Source organism: Lepidochelys olivacea (genome assembly GCF_965140295.1).
Source record: "Lepidochelys olivacea isolate rLepOli2 genome assembly, chromosome: 15".
Taxonomy (NCBI): Eukaryota; Metazoa; Chordata; order Testudines; family Cheloniidae; genus Lepidochelys; species Lepidochelys olivacea.
Genome location: NC_140425.1, coordinates 17,043,661 through 17,064,768, shown reverse-complemented (window position 1 = coordinate 17,064,768; position 21,108 = coordinate 17,043,661). Strand labels below are relative to the sequence as shown.

Genomic DNA, 21,108 nt, shown 5'->3' with positions numbered 1-21,108 from the left:
TCCCGCTGGCTTCCCCGCTGAAGCTGTGCATTCCTACTTTCTCCAGAAAGAATGAAATCTGTGGAATAGTATAGCTAATACTAACCAACACAACAATGTGATGTGCTTTATAGCCTTTTCCCAGGTCTCCAAACATGGTTGCTCCCCAACTTCATCTCTCCCTGGCTGGCTTCTCAATTTTCAGTAGACTTTCTAATGCACATTGTTGGCACAATCGTCTCTGGGAGTACTACCCAACTCCATTCTGTTTGTATTTGTGCCCCTTAGTTCCTCTCTGCATTGGACATGTCCCCAAGTGACTGAGACTTGGCAAATCTGACTCTTTAGGAAATGCTGTTCCTCTTTCCTGAAAAGCTTTAAGTCTTACAACAAACTTGTAGAGTCCTGTCAAACTCAGGTAATTTGAAAGGGTGAAATTTCAAACTGTTATGAGAGATTTTTAAAGTCTCATTAAAACATACATAATAAATTCCTTTGAGTGGCATAGAATGAATCCATCAAATAATAATTATTATTTAATCAAATATTTTGCCTTTCTGTGGTGCTTTTTGTTCCAAGAACTCAAAGAACTTTACTAACATTAGGTAATGAGTTAAATCATGCTACAACCCCTGGCAACTAATTTAATACCTACCTCATCGGGGTGTTGTGAGAAATAATTAGTTTGTAAAATGCTTTGACGGTTAAAATGCTATATAAATGTTAAGTGTTATGATTACTTTATTCTAATATTAGGCATTTAGGGATTATTATATCCATTTTGCTGATGGGGAAAATGAAGCACACAGAGAGGTTAAGCAAAAGGAGCAGGGTGACTCAGAGAGGTAACTGTATGCATAGAGCAGTTGCAGCTGTGCCTAGCAGGTACACAGTGGGAGAAAGCTGACTATTGCTCAGGAAAGAAAGGAGAAAAGGCAGATGAGATGGAAAAGCTGCAGAGTCTCTCTGATAAAAGATCCTGGTGTACTACTGAAGTTGGATGTTTGTACTAAAGGTTTAAGAACATTGATATTTGATTAACAAGGACTAGTTGAAGTCTTACTGTACTGAAACCTGAAATATCCAAATCTGATACCATACTGACTGGGGAGAATAGCACTTATGTGTCTTCCAGTCCTGTAAATATGTGACACATGAACTGTTTCAAACATTATCTTCATTTCTTCTCTGCCAAAACTCTTAATCACACCAGAGCTATAGTCCTTCAAAGACACCATAAATCCCTATTCTTTAAACTTCAGTTTTTCCAACATATAGATGCTCAGGTCCCCACCTGTTGCTGGAAAAAGAAATCCACCATCTTCTTCTTCAACATGAAGTCCTAAAAGCACTACATGAAAACTAAGCCATCATCTGCAATTCTGATCCATGCCCTCCATGGCTGGTAAAATAGAGTCCAAACAGTATCTGTGACCCTTACTAATGGAGATAGTCAACACTTCTTTTGTAGAGGAAAAGCTATAGTCCATCCATTCTTAAGAAACCATTGTTCATTGCAGTTGACTTCCCAAATAACCACCTGAATCCCTAAATCCCTTTTCTAGCCAGATGATTGAGAAGCTTGCAAAGAACTGTGTACATTCCACCTACCAACTACCAATATCCTGCATACCCCTCAAATCAGGTTTCAGACTGAACACAACAGATACAGTGGTGATCACACTGGTGGATGATCTCTTGTCCATGGACAAGGGCTATGTAACAGTGACCATGCTGCTGCATCTCTCTATGACATTTGTTATTGTCAGTCATGAAATGCTGCTGTATCATCTCAACGATGTGGCAGGGGTTTCGTCCACCAGGGAACTGCTCCTTTACCTCCAGAGCCTGTACCACCATTCTTCCACATGGAGTGAGACTGTTATACCAATAAAATAAAAACCAGCAGGATCTTATTAAAGGGAAAAAGGCAAAATACCACATTTATTGTGAATACAGAAAGAATCATAGTAAGCAGTTAGTTATAGCTATAACATTCCATTCAATCTCATATTTATTCACACATTTTCATACAAACACACACACACACACCCACACACACCCACACACGCAGGTTCTGCAAGGTTGTTATCATAGTTACCAGCCTTAGAGTTGCTCATGCCAAGCCACTGGCCAGGTGGCCTGGACATGAGGAGGGAGCAGGGCCTTGTCAGATGCTCATCTGATGCTCCTGGAAGTTGGTTTGCAGAATCAGACCCCAAAGTTCTCACTTTTTAGAGTCTATTTTTATAGGAATTTCTTCCTATGCCAGTCTATGGGAATTGCTTCATCATGCTGTTGCTGAATCAATCAGCAGATAGCACATTCCTGACGGCTCCAAGATGTTATCTTGTTCTTTGGTTCTCCCATCCTTGAGGCTGTTGGGTGGATTCCAGTCTGCCCTCCGGGGGGGTCCTCTGGTTATTTCCAATTGACGCCTTCTTCAGCCGATGGACACTGGATTCTTAGGCTGGCACCTCCCTGATCATTCAGTTATTATCCACACCAAGCATCCATCCACATGCATCCTCTATCTCTATTTTAATCACAATTGTTAATACAACAAAAGGGCGGGGAGTCTCTGGGTGCTGTTTCTGTTGTTAGAGTATTGCTTTGAGTCTCTCTCTCTGTGAATTGCTTTGAGAACAGACTCTGTCTTAGAATGTACTAACACAATTAGCAGCTTGCAAGTTTCACACATAGAGGGAGAGAAACAGCACCAAAAACCAAGAGACCTCTTAATTAGTAATACCCTGGAATTGAAACTCTGGGGAATCAAACTCATTTGTGATTTTAATACAGAACTTCTTTAATATGATCCAACAAGACCAGGACCCCCAACTGTACTGAATTCGCAGCATGTTCTGCATTTGGCTAATGTGATCCCTGCTTTTGTGACCTTCAGGCTTGACTACTGCAATACGCTATACCCAAGAATGAAACTTATGACTTAAACAAAAACAAGAGAAAACACCTCCAAGAAATTCAAATGTATGATTGAGTTTACTTGACAATGAATACTGTCCAGAGCACAGGTTTCAATCCTTATCTTCCAAATCCTCAAAGGGCCTGCCCAAAACTACCTTAACGGCCTCTTTGCGCTCAAAAATCATGGGGAGATGATAGGATAGATAACTCATCCTTGAGAGGAAATAAAGTTTTCTCAGCCACTAGCCCACAATAGCAACTCAGTCCCAGAGGATATGATATTAGACATATCTCACAGACTCATTAGACAAATGTAAAACCCATATCTTTGATTAAGCTTTCTCATAATAACAAAAAAACCCACAAAAACCCATGCTGACCCAGGGTGAGGGTAGGCAGGTGGAGCAGAGAGAAAGAAATCCTTTATTATGTTTACTTGTAGAATTTGTATATGCTTAGATAGAAATTCAGTTAAAGGGTCTATCTCTAATCTAGTACTGTGACATTCACTTCCAATAACGACTAATAATAGGATAAAACATTTACAAAAATCCATTTTCCATGTCCCAAACCATTTTATATGCCTCTCAATTGCAACTGTTAAAAGAATAAAATGGATAAAAGAATGAAGACAAACTTTAACTTTTTTCATTTGAAATTCTTCACCCTACATTCCCATAAATTTGCTGACAAATGCTGTTTTTATATGTGTTGCCTTATCTCTTGAGTTGTTTTCTAATAGTAAGCATTTTTAAGCAATGAATTATGTATTGAGGTGGTTATTGTGACTCTTACTCTCTCATTTGAGGATTTAATACAAATTTATAAACTTGTTTTTTCTCCCTCTGTCTTGCCTTCTGTGATTTGGGTAATGTACATTGTCATATTAATTCTGTTTTAGGCAGATGCTTTCTACATTATGGAACATTTCTTAAAACATTCATGAAAAAAGTAAATACAGCCTCCCAGCCCCACTCCCTCCAGAAAAAAAAGTTCACAAAGCTCTCCATCCTGAGAAAAAAGCTGGATGTGTTGACTTAATTGGTATTATTGTGTGCATAACACTAACATGAACAGATGCACAAAACCCCTAATACAGAGGTTTCTCACGCTTTTAGATAATATGGGCCATGTCTTAATGGAGAGATTGACTCACGGACCACTATTCCTCCCATTCACAGCAGTCGCCTCCCCTTCCATTCATGGTCACATAACACCCGTGTCACAACTGCAGTCATTGCTTCCATGGAAAAACAATATTTGAAAATATGAAATATATTTTTAGCTTCCTTTTAATGTGATTTACCAGCTGGAAACAAGGAAAGCCAGCACCAGGTGACCAGCCTGTTCTTCACAGACCAGCAGTCGAAGATTGAGTACTGTTGCTCTAAGAGCTAGCAAGATTTCAGCTAATACATTACTTGGGATCCACATATACAGAGTTTCCCCAAAGCTAGGAAACAAGTTAAAACACCATTTCTTCAAATACTGTTATGTTGGATAAGGTGAATGAAGCGTAACTTTGTTGAAAACATTTTTGAAAAATGTCCTCAAAACCTAGTCTTGTGAATTGTTTTGTGTATATATATATACATATATGTACAATTCACAAGACTAGGTTTTGAGGACATTTTCAAATATATATATAGAGAGAAAGTGAGAGAGATTTAACAAAGATATACTCAATTTACACTGGCTGACATGACATTTTTTGCAGAAACCATGTTTAAAAATTGTTGGCTGACACAGAAAACTAGTGTACAGAATACAAAGCTTTGGTGATGCAAACTTGTACAAAGTATTAAAATCAATGTGCTATGAAGCTTTACTTTATATAGATATAGATATATATAAAAATAAATTTTTAAATTTGTATTGCATCAGTGTCTAGTTGCCCCAATCAGGGATTGGGGTCTATTGTGGTAGGCACGATACGTAGATATAATGAAACAACAGGATCTACTGAACTGAACAGAGGCCAAGAGTACATCCATATCTGAATAAGCTATGGGGTTTGATGGTTCTAAAAAGTAGCATGACATTTCTTGCAAGCTATTTAATTATATCTTAAAATAGATAACTTTATGGCTAACAGACAGCCCCCCAACCTGAAGCAAATACTCACCAGCAACTACACAGCACACCACAGAAACACTAACCCAGGAACCAATCCCTGTAGCAAACCTTGTTGCCTACTCTGTCCCCATATCTACTCTAGTGACACCATCAGAGGACCCAACCACATCAGCCACACCATCAGAGGCCCATTCACCTGCATGTCTACTAATGTCATATATGCCATCATGTGCCAGCAATGCCCCTCTGCCGTGTACACTGGCCAAACTGGACAGTCCCTACATAAAAGAATAAATAGACACAAATCGGACATCAGGAATGGTAATACAAAAAGCCAGTGGGAGAACACTTCAGTCTTCCTGGACCTTCTATAACAGATTTGAAAGTAACTGTACTTGAACAAAAAAACTTCAGAAACAGACTTCAAAGAGAAACATCAGAACTAAAATTCATTTGCAAATTTAACACCATTAATTTGGGCTTGAATAGGGACTGGGAGTGGCTGGCTCATTACAGAAGCAGCTTTGCCTCTCCTGGAATTGACACCTCCTCATCTGTTGTTGGGAGTGAACTACATCCACCCTGATCAAATTGGCCCTGTCAACACTGGTTCTCCACTTGTGAGGTAACTCCCCTCTCTTCATGTGTCAGTATATTTATGTCTGCATCTGTAACTTTCACTCCATGCATCTGAAGAAGTGAGGTTTTTACCCACGAAAGCCTATGCTCAAATAAGTCTGTTAGTCTTTAAGGTGCCACCGGACTCCTTGTTGTTTTTGTGGATACAGGCTAACACAGCTACCCCCGATACTTGACATTTATAGCTAATGTTATTCTCTACATATTGTGCATGTTCTTTAGTTCCTGTTCCTCTCTGATGGAAGTTTGATTATACTTTAGTTCTAATCATATGAATGCAGTATGCCATAGCAGGTGTATACATAATCTCAATTCTAGCAATTGCTTTATATTCTGGAGATGAGGCCTAATTTGAGCATATGCTACAGGTGCCATCTATTTTGTGAGCAACTAGTTTGTGACTATGTGTACCAGTGCCCTCTATTGGAGGTTTTATGTTTGTCTTTTGCTATTTAATATTTATTTTTCTTTCCAAAACTAAGATTTATACACAACAGAACCTATTCCAAAAGCAGCATGTTGTGCCAAATCTGAATTTGGTCCACCATCAATCATAAGATAAGAATATAAACAATAAATCAAAAGAAACTCTTACACGTAAGATAATAAAATTACAAAGTAGATGAACAAGAAATATTAATAATAAACTACAAAAAATGGGAAACAGAAAGAAAACCCAATCAACAAATGTCCCATAATTTTTTCATTTTTATCAGTCAATTGAAAGGAATCCCACTGGCTAGACCCATGTCAACCTCCATCAGTTCCTTCTACTCTCTTTTCTCTGACTCTAACTCACATGAAGTTGACATCATCATTTGGCCCCATCTACAGTGGGATTTTACATTTGATAGAAATCATATTTAAACTTTATTTAAAGTAAATTAAGCAAAATATTTTAACATGGTTTAGCCAACCAGACTATTTGAAAACATGATCTAGCATAGCACAGACTGTATTCTAGAGAGCTAGGCTCAGATCTTCAGGCCCACATTCTCCCAATTTCAGGCTGCTTCAGGAGAATCAGCTGAATGGTGGCACAGAGCTGGTAGAAGCATTTCTTCACTCTCCCTGTAGCTGGGGCATTTCTGCGCTAGCTGCTGTGGTGACTATTTGGAGCCATCTGCAGGCAGCATAAACTTATGACAGGAGATTGGACTGATGCACAGACATCCCAAGAATGAGAGTGTGGCTTAATGTCACCTTAGCACTCTTCTTCCCTGAGCTGTGCTGTGCATTTCTCAGTTGTAGCCAAGGATCTATTTTTAAAAATGTCTTTGCCAACTCCATCCACAGTAGCTTAGACAAACTGTATTTCAACTGAGTTTGTCTGAATCAGGCCAAACCGTTCAAGCAATATGGTTCCCCACCCAGATGGACCCTAAAGGGTAGCTACAGATCTGAAACATGGATCCCCACTGTTCCCTTCCTTGTGTTCTGCTGGGAATGAGAAGGGTCACTCATCTTACTGTCTCTCTTCTATTGCTACACCTTACTTTAAAAGTTTATTTGCACTACGAAAGCAACCCATTACCAACCATCTAAGGCCCTGATCAGTCACAGATTTACCCATATGCTTAACTTTACACTTGTGAGTATTCTCATTGAGCTCATTGGACCACTCGTACGCTTAAACCCATCCATAAGTCTTGGCAAGATCAGGGTCACTGTCAATAATGAGTCCTCCTGAACCAATGTTACAAATGGTTTGACTGTTTTCAGCATCATTACAAAAACTGACAGAGACTTTCAGAACCAAGTGTCCCTACTATATGAGCGCTTAAACCATTTTCAGTACTAGTTCAGTGACCTATTGATAAACATTGTCAGCCACGATCACTTTGCTAATGCAGAGGAAGTTCTCGTAGCTGCTGCCATTACCTTGTTTTGAACAATGATGGCGTGTGTGAATGACTTTCTCAAAAGCAATACATCCTGATTAATGAGGGGACAAAGAATTGGGCATTTTTAAACAGCAGTTCCCAAATGTGGTCCTCTGAGCACTGTTGCTCTGAGGAGTTTTCACTGGCTGGTGACATAGTTGCTCTTGTCCTTGTTTCCAACTGCCTGTACATGAATTCAGATCCTTCAGTGCAAAAGAGTGGAAATCTGTAATACTTCCAGATGCCTGGCATAAAGACAGCAAAAAAAGTACACAAATATTTTCCGAACAAAATTGCTGCATTTGCAACAGGGAATTTAAGGCCATGTCTACACTACCAATTTGTGTCGACAAAAGTGACGTCCACACCTGTAAGTCGACATAATAAAAATCTCAATTTTGTGTTCACACTTATTCCCTCTGTCGGCAGACCGCATCCACAGTGGGGGCACCATCATCGAAGGTGTGAGCAATGCCCTGTGGGTATCTATCCCACAGTCCTTCTGTCGCTAGATATTGTGGGATGACAGAGTGGAACGTGGTGCTTCTGGGGACAGTGCTAAATGTCCCATGATGCACTGCTTTCTGACCCAGTACTCCATGGGCTTCCGGCTTTCTTTTGCAGCATTTTTTCAACAGCCCTTCTTTGCTGTGCACCCTGGCATCTTTGTGAGAAGGGATGGATCTCACACTGCTGTCCTATGCTCTGTTAACTGTCATGAAGACATCGCAGATGGCAGTGCAGTTAATCATGAAGTTCCTACCTGAAGAAGACTTGCAGGTGCCCGACATGTTGCGTGATATGGATAGGAGCAACTTTAGATTGCTTTTGGCATTCACAGAGCAGGTGCATAGGGTAAGCCGTCGCTTTGGGGCTTGTAAAACAAGCACTGAATGGTAGGATCGTATCATCATGTAGATGTGAGATAGCGAGCAGTGGCTACAGGACTTTCGGATGCAGAAAGCCACCTTCCTGGAACTGTGTGCGGAGCTCGCCCTGGACCTGCAGCGCAAGGACACCAGATTGAGAACTGCCCTCTCGGCAGAGAAGCTAGCAACTGTGTGGAAGCTAGCAACTCCAGACTGCTACCAATCAATTTAGAGTGGGGAAGTTGACCGCAAGTGTGCAGGGCAATAAATCGCATCCTGCTACGAAGGACTGTGACTCTGGGAAATGTGCGTGAAATAGTGGACGGCTTTGCAGAAATGGGTTTCCCTAACCGTGGAACGGCAATAGATGGCACACATATTCCAATTTTGGCACCAGATCACCTTGCGATGGAGTACATCAGTAGGAAGGGGTACTTCTCCATGATGTTGCAGGCACTTGTGGATCACCGTGGGCATTTCACTGACATCAACGCGGGGTGGTCTGGGAAGGTGCATGACACACACATGTTCAGGAACAACAGCCTGTACAGAAAGCTGCAAGTGGGGATTTTCTTTCCTAACTGGAAGATTACAGTGTGTGGGGGGGTGTTGAAATGCTCATAGTGATCCTGGGGGACCCTGCATACCCCTTACAGCTGTGGCTCATGAAACCTTATATGGGACACCTGGACAGCAGTAAGGAGCAGTTCAACAACAGGCTCAGTAGGTGCCAGATGGCAGTTGAATGTGCCTTTGGCAGATTAAAGGCACGCTGGCGATGCCTTTATGGCAGGTTGGACCTCACTGAGGATAATATTTCTATGATCATATCTGCATGCTGTACGTTGCATAATCTCTGTGAAGCTAAGGGTGAAAGGTTTGCTCAGACGTGGAGTGCTGAGACAAACCGCTTGACTGCTGATTTTGAGCAGCCAGAAACCAGGGCTGTCAGAGGAGCCCAGAGGAGAGCTATTCAAATCAGGGAGGCTTTGAGGCAATGACCACCAGTAACATATTTCTGTCTGAGTTGCTTCAATGTTACCTTACATGCAGTTTTTCTATGGGGCAATGGTGACATTTGGGGCCTTATATTCCTGTAATAAAGTGATTTAAATGCCTGTGCATGTATTGGCAGTGCCTGCAATCTCACCTTGAAGAAAAAAAATAAAGATGATTTACCATTATAAAAGTTTGCTTTTATTGCACAAGAAGCTAACTTTGTCCTCGGGGTTAGGTCCTCTTTCCGCCACCTCTGTGCCCTCTGAAGTATCCATGGGACTCTTGGTGATGGAGGTGGGGTCATCACCAAGGATGGCATCCAGCTCCTTATAGAACCAGCGGGTCTTAAGTGAAGCACCTGAGGGAAGGTTTGCCTCCGTTGTGTTATGGTACGCCTGCTTCAGCTCCTTTATCTTCATGCTTCACTGCAGCGTGTCCCGATCATAGCCTTTTCACACAAGCCTCGTGAAATCTGCCCATAGGTATCCCAATTCCTATGGCTCAAGCGCAGCTGGGACTGCATAGCCTCCTCTCCCCATATACTGAGCAGATCCAACAGCTCTGCAGTGGTACAAGCGGGAGAGCGTTTGCTGCGATATCCTGCCATGGTCATCTGGGAAGCTGCAATGAGACCTCTCCACCCCGAGCAAACAAGAAATGGAATTTCAAAAATTCCCAGGGCTTCTAAAGGGGAGGTGCGGATGGTTGTTTACCTGACTACAAGACAGTGGAGTTCAAACAGCTGACCAGAGTGGTCAGGATGGGCATTGTGGGACACCTCCTGGAGACCAATTAAAGTGATGAAATGAAGCGTGGGGTCTACACTTGCACTTTGTTGACAAAAAAAATAGAGGAAAAAGATGTAAATCTCTCATGAGGGTGGATGTATTTTGTCTCCAAAACCAGGCATTTTCCCCAATAAAAGTTGCCTCGCAGTGTGTACACACTCACTGTTTGGATCAACAAATGGCAGTTTTGGTGACAAAACATGGCCGTGATGGTAAATGGGAGAAAAGGTGATTCCTATAAGGAACAGGAAGGCTGCCAAGGAGATACTTCTTGTGTTACCAAGTGGGCCATGCCATTAAAACTTTTGACAACCCCTGCTCTGAATGCAACGCAACAACTCCTCTGGAGTTTTAGCAGATGGCACCTTTGACTTGCTCTGTTTTGGCAGTGTGTGTGCGGGGGGGGGGTTGTTGCATAAGTGGGAAGAGGAGCAGCCTCTCACGTTTGGAAGATAATCTTGATTTGGTGAAGAATGCTTTATGCTTCTTTGTGCATGCAGTCCGGGTTAATCCGACACAGGAGAAATCCAGGCACGGGCTGGGGATATGGGGAGCGGGCTTACCCAGCGCACACCCAGGCGACCTCTGAGGACTGCCAAGACGCTGACTGTTCACACCGGCTCCAGGGGCTGGGGCAAGGCCGGGTCAGCGGGAGGGAGGCAAGGTGGGGGGGGCGGAGGGGGCCGCGAGGAGGCGGCTGCCCCGCTAGGGAAGCGGGGAGTTAGGGCCTTGCCCGAGGGGCCCGAGCCCAGCGCTGAAGGGGCCGCGCGCGCGCGCGCGTGCCGGCGGCGGTTGGCGGCCGTTCCCCGCCAGCCCGCGCTCCTCGCTTCGCCGCCGCGCCTCCCCTGGGCCATGACCCGAGACAGCCCGGGCGGGGGCCCGCCCCCGGGGGGCCGGCTGTCTCCCCGCAAGGCCCCGGCGCCGCCCGCCGGCAGCCAGGCCCAGCACGACGAGCACAAGCGGGAGCTGGAGGCGCTGCGGGCCGAGCTGGACGGGGAGCGGCTGCGCTCGCAGGAGAGCCGGCGCCGCTTCGCCGCCGAGGCCCGCGAGCTGCGGGAGGCGGCCGAGCGCGACCGGCAGCTGCTGGCCGACCAGCTCCGCTCCAAGTGGGAGCAGCAGCGGGCCCGAGAGCTGCACCAGCTGCGGGAGCTGAGCCTGCGGGAGCGGGAGGCCGAGATCCGCCAGCTCCTCCGCTGGAAGGACGCCGAGCTGCGCCAGGCCCAGGAGCTGCTCCAGCGGGAGCGGGACGCCGCCGTGCGGCAGGCCCGGGACCTGCAGCGGCAGCTGGCCGAGGAGCTGGTGAGCCGGGGCTACGGCAGCACCCGGGGCGGCCCCGCGGGGCTGAGCAGCGAATGCCGCGGCAAACTGCAGGAGGTGCTGGGCAAGCTGCGCTGGGAGACCGATGGCGACCAGGCCGCCCGCATCCGCCACCTCAGGGCCGAGCTGGAGCTGGAGCGGAGCCTCTTCCTCAAGTACATTCTGGAGCGCTTCGAGGGCGAGCAGCAGCCCGCCGGCTCCCCGCACAGGCCCAGGCACGGCCCGCAGCCCCGCCTCAGCAGGAGCCTCCTGGAAGGGCCGAGGCCCCGCTCCTTGGAAAGCCTCATCGCCGCCGTCTCCCCGGATGGGGGAGCCTCCAGGTCGCGCTCGCTGGACAGCAGCCTAGCCAAACCCGAGTCTTCGCACGCAGCGCACCAGGCCCCGCTGGAGGGGAGCCCCCCGCAGAGCCCCTGTCGGGGGCAGCAGCCGGCCCAAAAGGCCTTAGAACAAGCTGCCAACCCCCAGGAAGGAGCTGCCAAGGAGCTCCCTCTGAAGCCCACCAGCCAGGAGCGGCCCCTGGAGTGCTTGGACTCGCCTCCTGAAGGGAAGATGGGCAGCTGGGGGTCTGCAGGAGAGGGTGGCACCCTGGCAGTGGGGCAGCAGCAGGAGTGGCTGTCTGGCAACAATTACAGCCAGCTGGTGAAGCAGAACACCGACCTGCTAAGTGCCCTGGAGGATCTAGAGCGGCGATGCACGGCCCTTAAGGAAGAGAACGGCCTTCTGAGGAGGAGCAGTTTCCCCGAGATGCAGGAGAAGGTGAAGCGGCTCAAGAAGAAAAATGCAGATCTGGCCATCATTGCCAAGCGATTGGAAGAGAGAGCCAGGAAACTCCAGGAGTCCAACCTCAAGGTGGTCAATGCCCCAATACCACTTTCCCTCAAAGGCTCCAATGTGGAACTGTGCAAGAAAGCATTTGCCCGGCAGCGGGCTAAAGACCTGAGTGAACAAGCTAGCATCCTTCTAGCCAAAGATAAACAAATAGAAGCCTTGCAGAGAGAGTGTTGGGAGCTGCAGGCCAAACTGGCCACAGGCAAGGAGGGCTCATGCTGGCTCAATTTAAGTGACTTTGATCGTTTGTTGCGGGAGTCTCAGAAAGAAGTGTTACGATTACAGAGACAGATCACGTTGAAGAACTTGAAAGAGTCTCTACAGTCCTCCAAAATGGGTCCAGACAGTTCTTCTCCAGCTGTTACCATGTGCCTAATACAGGAAACACTTGCACCAAACATTGATGCAAGCTTAGATGGTTCATCTTTGCCAAAACAGACACCACCAGGATCAATCACTTTGGCAAAGGATATTAAGCCAGTAGTATTACCTTCGGGAAATGTGTCTGAGGAATATGAAAACATCCCTTTGAAAACAGACCCAGACAGCAAAAATCAAATACAGCATTTGGAAGTAGAGCTTAGTAAGAAAAGTAAGCAGTGTGAAAACCTTGAACAAGAAATGGAGAAAAAGCAGAAAAAATGTGAAGAGTTGGAAATGCAGCTTCAGGAGGTGCTGACTGAAAATGCCAAAGTGGCTGAGGAAAACGCTCAACTCAGTGGGAAAACTAAATGGACAGAAAAGGTTGAATCTGAAAATGCTGACCTGAAGGTGAAACTAATGGGAGTGACAGAGGAGCGGAATTCTGCTGTCCAGTTGACCAAAGGACTTCAAACCAAGGTGGAGGATCTAGAGCATGTACTGAAGGACATGAAAGAAATGGCAGAGAGAAGGCAACAGCTGGAGGTTGACCATGAGGAAACACTGTTAGCACTGCAGAAGAAAGAAGAGGAGGTCAAATATTTGCAGCAGGCCCAGGTAGAAGCAAAAAGGGAACATGAAGAGGTAGTACAGCTATTAGAAGACCAGGTGAGGGAATTGGAGAATCAGTATCACAGTCAAACTGAACATTTTAATCTTCTGACTCAGGAACTCGAACAATTACAAATAAAAAATTCTGACCTTGTGACTTCAAACTTGCCACATGCTACGTGCTGTTCCTCAGAAGATTGCCATGCTCTTCAGTGCAGTAAAAATATTAGTGACATAGACTTTGTATCCACTCCTGCTGCTTCTAAGAAGCAAACCAAGAAACTGGAGTTCCAGTCAAACTCCTCAAAATCAGAATCCACACAGTACAGTCCTAAGTCGTGCCCCACTCCAGAGGGGGATAGTGCAAGTGAGGTGGATGAATTGGAGACAGACAAATTTTCCCTAATCTTGGAGTCTGAGAGACAAGGTCCCGCAAAACTTCAAGTGTTTTTAGCTCGATACAGCTATGACCCTTTTGATGGTCCTAATAAGAACCCTGAGGCAGAGCTTCCACTGACAGCTGGAGAATACATTTACATCTATGGAGAGATGGATGAGGATGGCTTCTTTGAAGGAGAGCTGATGGATGGCAGAAGAGGGCTGGTTCCCTCTAATTTGATAGAAGAAGTTTCAGATGATGACCTCATGACCTTTGTGCCTCCAAAGACAAGTGACCTCTCCCATACTTCAGATCATGAAATGAGTTTCCTCAGCAGAAGTGCTAGTAGTGGAGAAAAGAGTGATTGCCATGATGAAGAAATCAGTGTCAATCTATTGCCCAGTAGACTAGAAGGAGACATGGAAATGCCTGATCATACAGCGGTGCCTTATCCAAGAAATTTGACTCTAATCAAACAGTTTGCAAGAAGTGTTGTTATAGGCTGGGAGTCACCACTCATGCCAGCTGGCTGGGGAGATGTGCAGAGCTATAACATTTATGTAGATACAGAACTTTGCCAAAATGTGAGGTCTGGTTGTCAGACTCAAACAGCAATTGAGAATCTGGATTTAAAGATTAAGGCTTTTCGGATCTCAGTACAAAGTGTGACAGAGAAGGGAAACTCAGATAAGATGCAATGTACCTTCCTTGTAGGGCAAGGTTTCCATATAGCACCAGCACTTCTGAAACTTAGGAGCATCACTGCCACTTCAGCGGAGGTCACCTGGTTACCAAGCAGTAGCAACTACACTCATGCAGTGTACCTTAATGAGAAGGAGTGTGATGTGACAAAGGCAGGGATCTACTGGTACACTTTCCATAACCTGCAACCCAGCACTCAATACAATGCAAAAGTGGAAACACAGCTTCAGAGGACAGTATGGGATTTGCCTCAAGAGAAATGGGAACAGAAATCAGCAATGATTAAGTTCATAACTCCATCAGCAGGACCACCTGATGCTCCACTTGATGTCCAAGTACAGCCTGATCCCTCAGCGGACATTCTAGTTATCAGCTGGCTACCAGTGACAATTGATGCAGCAGGATCATCCAATGGGGTACGTGTTACTGGTTATGCTGTGTATGTCAATGGACAAAGAGTAACAGAAGTTATATCTCCAACAGCTGGCAGTGCCATAGTAGAACTGTCCCAGTTAGACATGCTACAAGGGTCTCAGAAGGTTTCTGTGAGAACTGTCTCCCCCAGTGGAGAGTCAGTTGATTCTGTGCCAGCTCTGATTCCCTCAGCCATGTTAAATGTTCCCAGTTGTTCTTCATCATCAAAGTCTATGTCTACCAGCCTGACCTCTGGACTACCCTATGGGGAATTCATAGACTCTCAACATGTGAAAATCCCTTTGACACATTGCATATCTTCACCCTCTTCAGAGATGTTCATGGCCAGTCAAGATAACAAATTCACCATTCACTTCACCTCCAACTGCAGAGACTCAGTAGCTTCTCTGCCAGCAAGCATCCCTCCACCCCAGTTGTTCTCCTCTCAGAGTTCTTCCTTGATACATGAGCTTGCAATGTGCAACATTGGTGATAATGTAGCAAGAGATAAAGACGATAAATGTTCAAAGTCTTATCAGCAGACAGCAGTCAGTGTGCAACATTCAGGCCTTGTCTTTCCAACTAGATGGTGTGAAGAATCAGTCAATTCCAGGATGTCACCGTTAAAAGAACTTGCTGAAGACAGCCAGAGAAAGAGGATAAAAAAGCTCTTTGTTACTAAAAAAGCTGTGCTTGAAAATCAAACAGACACTAGCGACATGAAAATGTCTATGATCACCCACTATGTGCACTCTGACGACAACTCTGTGAAAGATTCAACCACTGGAGATATTGAGGGATATGATGAGAGCTGCTTGAGTTCTGTGCCTGAGCTGTGTTCTAGTCAGCTTGAATTGGAGGAGGACAGTTACAGAGACATAGGTATACATGATATCTGTGTTCAGGAAGTCCCAGATATTTCCACTGAGAAGAAACAGATGAAAGGATTATTCAAAGAAGTCCCCAGCCTAGCGATGTCTAGAGGTGAAATACAGGAAGACCAAATATCAAGAACAGAAAACTGGCAATTGAATCCTGTTGGTGACCACAGCCACAGTTCTGATCTTTCAGATATTTTGGAAGAGGAAGAAGAGGACCTGGATTTAGACACGCAGGAAGAGAATAGAATAAAGGTGGTTGGTAATGATTCCAGGCTACCGGAGCTTCCAGAGTTTCCCATGCAGTGGGCTCAAAACAGAAAAATGAGCAAGGCTTTAAGAATAGGCCAAGCAGGGACATCTTCATTTTCCAAAACAGGCCCTCTGAGAAGCTTCGTCTCAGAGGAAATAGTTAATGATGATTCAGTAAGGATATTTGTGGCCCTTTTTGACTATGATCCCATATTGATGTCACCTAATCTTGATGCAGCTGAAGAGGAGCTCCCATTTAAAAAGGGGCAGATTCTAAAGGTGGTTGGTGATAAAGATGCTGATGGCTTTTACAGAGGTGAATATGCAGGAAGGGTAGGGTATATTCCCTATAATATGGTGTCTGAAGTGCAGGTGGAGAGTAATGAAACGAAACAGCACCTGTTAAAACAAGGTTCCATTACTGATGAAAAATCTGTGATTAACTTAGTTGAGGTGGATACACAGAATAACAATAAGTCTCGCACAGAACATAGCTGGCAGGATAGCAAGGCTGAACAGCTTACTTCTAAGACAATGGTGGCTGTCTTTGACTATAATCCAAGGGAGAACTCATTAAATGTAGATGTGGAAAGTGAGCTGACATTTAGTGCTGGAGACATCATCACAGTATTTGGGTCTGTGGATGATGATGGACTCTACTATGGGGAGTTAAACGGACAGAGAGGACTTATCCCTTCTGACTTTCTAAAAACTGTCTCTTGGGATGAAGAGTAAAAGAGGATTCATTTAAAAGACACCTCTGCAGAGAGTTATAGAAGAAGGAAAAGAAAAATCTGATATATCAACAACAAAAAAGCACAAAATGTAGATGAAAAATTAAATCTTTAGCGAAGTCTAGCATTAAAAACTATCCATGCAAATGCCTCCTACAAAATGTATATTTTTAAGAATTGAACAACTAGACAATTTCATATGTACTTGAATCTTCGCTCATATGAGATTAATAGTTTGAACTATTTGCAGGAGACTCCAAATAGATTTTTAGTTGTGAAACAAACTGGGTACCTTTAAATTTGTTTCAAAGACCTGTAAGAAAGTTAGAAGTAACCTTTAAATATTTTCCTGTAGGGATTATGAAAAGACTGCATCGCAGAGATAAAAATGAATTTCACATGCAGTTTAAAACATTGTATGACCTTAATCTTTTTTTTCTTTTTCTTTTTAAATAAGGAGGAGATGTACATAGAGAAAATATGTTAGTACTTAATGGATCAACTTTTCCCACTTTTTGGAGTACAGACAGTATTGGTGTGAAATGGCTGTTAAAAGCATGCCAGATAATCTTTTTCTTAAGGGGTAGATGAACTTTGACTACTTTTTAGCATGTCTTTCTCTACAAAAATAACTGATTCATTAGCCCACTTCTCTTCTTCATTGCGAGTTGCAGTTCAAAGAGAGGAAGATGTTCCAAATGTGTAGAATGCTACAGTGACTGTGGGCAGAATGTTCCAATAGCTGACATAGAGCAAAACAAAAATATTTAACGGTAGACACCTACCTATTACAGTGTCCAAATGATTTCCAGCTCTGAACTGAATCTAAACCCTTTTTCATTTGAGATTTTGATTTTAAGGAAGACACTGGTTTCCCTCTAGCCAGTTGCTCCCATTAAAGCTCGTATTATCTAGGAGAAACTTAACAGCTACATATGCTTTAATACTGTGGTTTCTTTGTGTGATTTACACTGAAATTTGTCTTTCCTGTTTCAGAGTGGGAGGTCTGTAATACCTCAACACTTGTTGAAAAGAATATGCCCTCTCCTGCTGTCATTGAAATCTGTAGGAGTTTTTCAGTCGACTTCAAGGAGAGCTGGATTGCGTCCACTGGTTGCACTTCATTGTCTCACATCTCAAGGGTTACTAACATAGGCATTTGTCCTAAAAATATGCATTTGTGCTTAGGATCATATAAGGCATGCTCCACATAGGAGTTAGTACCAAAAGTGTTCTTGCACTAAGGGCTGTGTTAAATAGCTTTGCACACTGTAAGGCTTACATTTGCAGCAGAGAATAATCCTCCCAATGACAGGCTTTCATAGGAAGGATTCTGTTGGGTTAACGTTAGGCTCCCAATCTGGAGATGACTCCATTCAGGCACAGCAGTCCACTTGCACAAACTTACTCTCAGGAACAGGGCATCCATTTGTGCCGTTAGTATTGAAAATGGAGGGGTCAGTTTCTGTCCTTTAACTTATTTAAATATTTTACTTGTTCACTTATTTATGGAGATATTAAACTGTTTTACTTGTTTATTTAAATATTTTACTTGTTTACATATCTAAATACTTGTTTTACTATTGTATGATTCAGACTATGACTACAGAAGCTGTGAAGAGTGACTCAAAGCTCTTGAAGTAGGATCAAAGCTGTATATGTAGACGAGTTTGAAAACAGGAGAGTTTGCAGATGTTTCCTTATGAGATGTATTCTTTGTGTTACGATGTTACTTTTTAGACCTATGGGAAGTTTACTGTCTTTTATACCAATGTTAATTTCCTTGCATATTTCACTTTAATTGTCTTAAGAAAGCAATTTGTTTCATTTTGAAATTTGAATTTTAAAAGTGATATCCATCGGTGCTGGTGATACATTTTTATTTAAAAAAAATTATTTTAATAAAACTTATTTCTTATTTTCTGAGAATTTGCCCCTGTTCTTCATTGACACTTAAAGTGGTGTTATGAACTTGCAAAATTTTGATTAAAAGTTTTTTGACTTCTTTTGTTTGGTTTTCCCATTTCATCCTGTGTCTAAACAATACACCAATCACTTTGAAGCCTAATAAATTTTCAGATTTAAGGCCCTGATTTTGGGTTGTGGCAGAATTGACCTTGGTTTATCCCTAAGGGTAGAGATGGTATTTTTATGCCACCTTTGAACCTCCTGGATTCTGGGTAGCTGGGGGCCGGTTTTGTCCCAGAGGCAAGTAATTGCCCAGTAGCCTAGAATAAACAGAGCACAGATTGTTCCAGCCATGCCTCCTTCTGTTGTGCACCCTTCTGTGGTTTCAGATAGTATTTCTTTCTAACATTCATTTATTTTCTAGATTTAAATGAGCATGTAAGGTGGCAACAAATACTTGTCATGAGAAAATTGTCACCCATGCAGAAAACAGAAGTATATGCTAATTATTCATTTATATAAATAATTATATGGTACCACTAGATGGCAGCAGAGCCCATGGTATCAGACTACAGTGTATGGCCGTGTTAGCTAAGGACATGGTCAGGTTAAACATCACTTTGTTTTTTTCTAAGCTGTTGGTGGTGACACCGTTAGATTATTTTTAAAAAGAACTGTTAACACTGAATTTACTTTTAACTGTTTATGCTGTTTATTTTTTGCATTTCTCTTTTTTGTACAACATCCCAAAGTGCAGAAAGAATAGCAAATATGGCAGGCGACCAGCTTGGCTTAACAGTGAAATCTTCGGTGAGCTTAAGCTCAAAAACGAAGCTTACAAGAAGTGGAAATTTGGACAGAAGACTAGGGAGGAGTATAAAAATATTGCTAGAGCATTCAGGGGTGTAATCAGGAAGGCCAAGGCACAATTGGGGTTGCAGCTAGCAAGGGATGTGAAGAGTAACAAGAAGGGTTTCTACAGGTATGTTAGCAACGAGAAGAAGGTCATGGCAAGTGTGGGACCCTTACTGAATGGGGGAGGCAACATAGTGACTGATGATGTGGAAAAAGCTGAAGTACTCAATGTTTTTTTGCCTTGGTCTTCACAGACAAGGTCAGTTCCCAGACTGCTGCACTGGGCAACACAGTGTGGGGAGGAGGTGAGCAGCCCTAGGTGATGAAAGAACAAGTTAAGGACTATTTAGAAAAGCTGGATGTGCACAAGTCCATGGGTCCCGATCTAATGCATCTAAGGGTGCTGAGGGTGTTGGCTGATGTGATTGCAGAGCCATTGGCCATTATCTTTGAAAATTCGTGGCGAGCGGGGGCAGTCCCGGACGATTGGAAAAAGGCAAATATAGTGCCCATATTTAAAAAAGGGAAGAAAGAGAACCCGGGGAACTACAGACCGGTCAGCCTCACTTCAGTCCTCAGCAAAATCATGGAGCAGGTCTTCAATGAATCCATTTTGAAGCACTTGGAGGAGAAGAAAGTGACCAGAAACAGTCAACATAGATTCACCAAGGGCAAATCATGCCTGAGCAACCTGATTGCCTTCTATGATGAGATAATTGGCTCTGTGGATATGGGGAAAGCAGTGGATGCGATATATCTTGACTTTAGCAAAGCTTTTGATACGGTCTCCCACAGTATTCTTGCCAGCAAGTTAAAAAAGTATGGATTGGATGAATGGACTATAAGGTGGATAGAAAGCTGGCTAGATTGTCAGGCTCAACAGGTAGTGATCAACGGCTCGATGTCTAGTTGGCATCCAGTATCAAGTGGAGTGCCCCAGGGGTCAGTCCTGGGGCTGGTTTTGTTCAACATCTTTCTCAATCTGAATGATGGAATTAATTGCACCCTCAGCATGTTCACAGATGACACTAAACTGGGAGGAGAGGTAGATACGCTGGAGGGTAAGGATAGGGTCCAGAGAGACCTAGACAAATTGGAGGATTGGGCCAAAAGAAATCTGATGAGGTTCAACAAGGACAAGTGCAGAGTCCTGCACTTAGGAAGGAAGAATCCCATGCACCGCAACAGACTAGGGACTGACTGGCTAAGCAGCAGTTCTGTAGAAAAGGATTTGGGGATTACAGTGGACGAGAAGCTGGATGAGTCAGCAATGTGCCCTCATTGCCAAGAAGGCCAACGGCATATTGGGCTGTATTAGTAGGAGCATTGTCAGCAGATCGAGGGACGTGATTATTCCCCTCTGTTTGGCACTGGTGAGGCCACACCTGAAGTATTGCATCCAGTTTTGGTCCCCCCCACTACAGAAGGGATGTGGACAAATTGGAGAGAGCCCAGCAGAGGGCAACGAAAATGATTAGGGGGCTGGGTCACATGACTTACAAGGAGAGGCTGAGGGAACTGCGGTTATTTTGTCTGCAGAAGAAAAGAGTGAGGGGGGATTTGATAGCAGCCTTCAACTACCTGAAGGGGGGTTCCAAAGAGGATGGAGCTCAGCTGTTCTCAGTGGTGGCAGATGACAGAACAAGGAGCAATGGTCTCAAGTTGCAGTGGGGGAGGTCTAGGTTGGATATTAGGAAACACTATTTCA

The 21,108-nt window shown here is 44.0% G+C and overlaps 1 protein-coding gene across 1 annotated transcript; it reads left to right on the top strand.

Moving 5' to 3' along the window:
• Window positions 1-11,013: 11,013 nt before the first annotated feature.
• Window positions 11,014-16,717, top strand: LOC311531369 (peripheral-type benzodiazepine receptor-associated protein 1-like; the record flags this gene model as incomplete). The annotated part of the gene is made up of 1 exon (XM_084648675.1): window positions 11,014-16,717. One exon carries the CDS (start codon window positions 11,014-11,016, stop codon window positions 16,636-16,638), a length of 5,625 nt encoding a protein of 1,874 aa, XP_084504801.1. The 3' UTR covers window positions 16,639-16,717.
• Window positions 16,718-21,108: the final 4,391 nt, after the last annotated feature.